Below are 805 nucleotides of genomic sequence, written 5' to 3' on the forward strand. Positions count from 1 at the left end.
CCCGGGGCTGTGACCAGCATGTGGAGCTGCAGGACTCCGCGGTCCCAGAGCATCCTCCCCGCCCTCTCACCCACCTCACCGCCCCCTCCGCCAGCTGCAGACACGCCAGGACCACCGGGAGCCACTTCATGGTGCCGAAGCCGTCCGCGTTCAGCCCTCGGGAGGCGGCAGCAGCCGGGCAGGACCGCCCGGGCTCCCGCTTTTATCCCGGGAGGCAGCGCCGGCTCTTATCTGCTGACCTCCGCTTTCCATTAGCGCCTCTCGCAGCCCGGCCTCAAGGGCTGCTTTGTGCTTCGGGCCACGAGGATTCTGCGGCATCGTCCCCGGGGGCGAGATCAAAGGCAGCGATCCGATAAGGGGGCAGCGCTTATCGGGGACGAGCGAGCCGACGTCACCGCTCCGGCCGTGGCTGCGCTCGCCAAAACCTGCGCCAAACTGGCCCCAGGACAAAGGGACTCGAGGCTCCTGGCGAGGGAGAGAAACGCTTTTGGCTGCCCTCCTTCCGTCCCTGGAGAGAGCGGGGATGGAGGCGGACAGGCTGTCCCGGGACACGGGCCGAGGAGATGGAGCCCGTCAGGGTCCTTCTCCCGGATTTCCCAGAATAGTGTCCAGGTTCCCCCTTTCATCTCCTCCAAGGTGATTCCCATGTTCCTTCTCTCGGATTTTCCAGAATGGTGCCCAGGTTCCTTCTCTCATTTCTCCCAAGGTGATTCCCAGGTTCCTTCTCTCGGTTCTTCCAGGATGATCCCCACCTTCCTTCTCTCTTTTCCTCCAGGATGGTCCCGAGGTTCCTTCTCTCATTTCT

The 805-nt window shown here is 63.7% G+C and overlaps 1 protein-coding gene across 1 annotated transcript in view; it reads right to left on the reverse strand.

The window, feature by feature from the left end:
• LOC107214994 (gastricsin) overlaps window positions 1–130 on the reverse strand; it is a 5,014-nt gene extending 4,884 nt beyond the window's left edge. The window contains exon 1 of the mRNA XM_033519945.1: window positions 75–130. Coding sequence (XP_033375836.1) covers window positions 75–130 — 56 coding nt within the window. The remainder of the gene's footprint in view (window positions 1–74) is intronic.
• Window positions 131–805: the final 675 nt, after the last annotated feature.

Source organism: Parus major, chromosome 26, assembly GCF_001522545.3.
Source record: "Parus major isolate Abel chromosome 26, Parus_major1.1, whole genome shotgun sequence".
NCBI classification, from domain to species: domain Eukaryota; kingdom Metazoa; phylum Chordata; class Aves; order Passeriformes; family Paridae; genus Parus; species Parus major.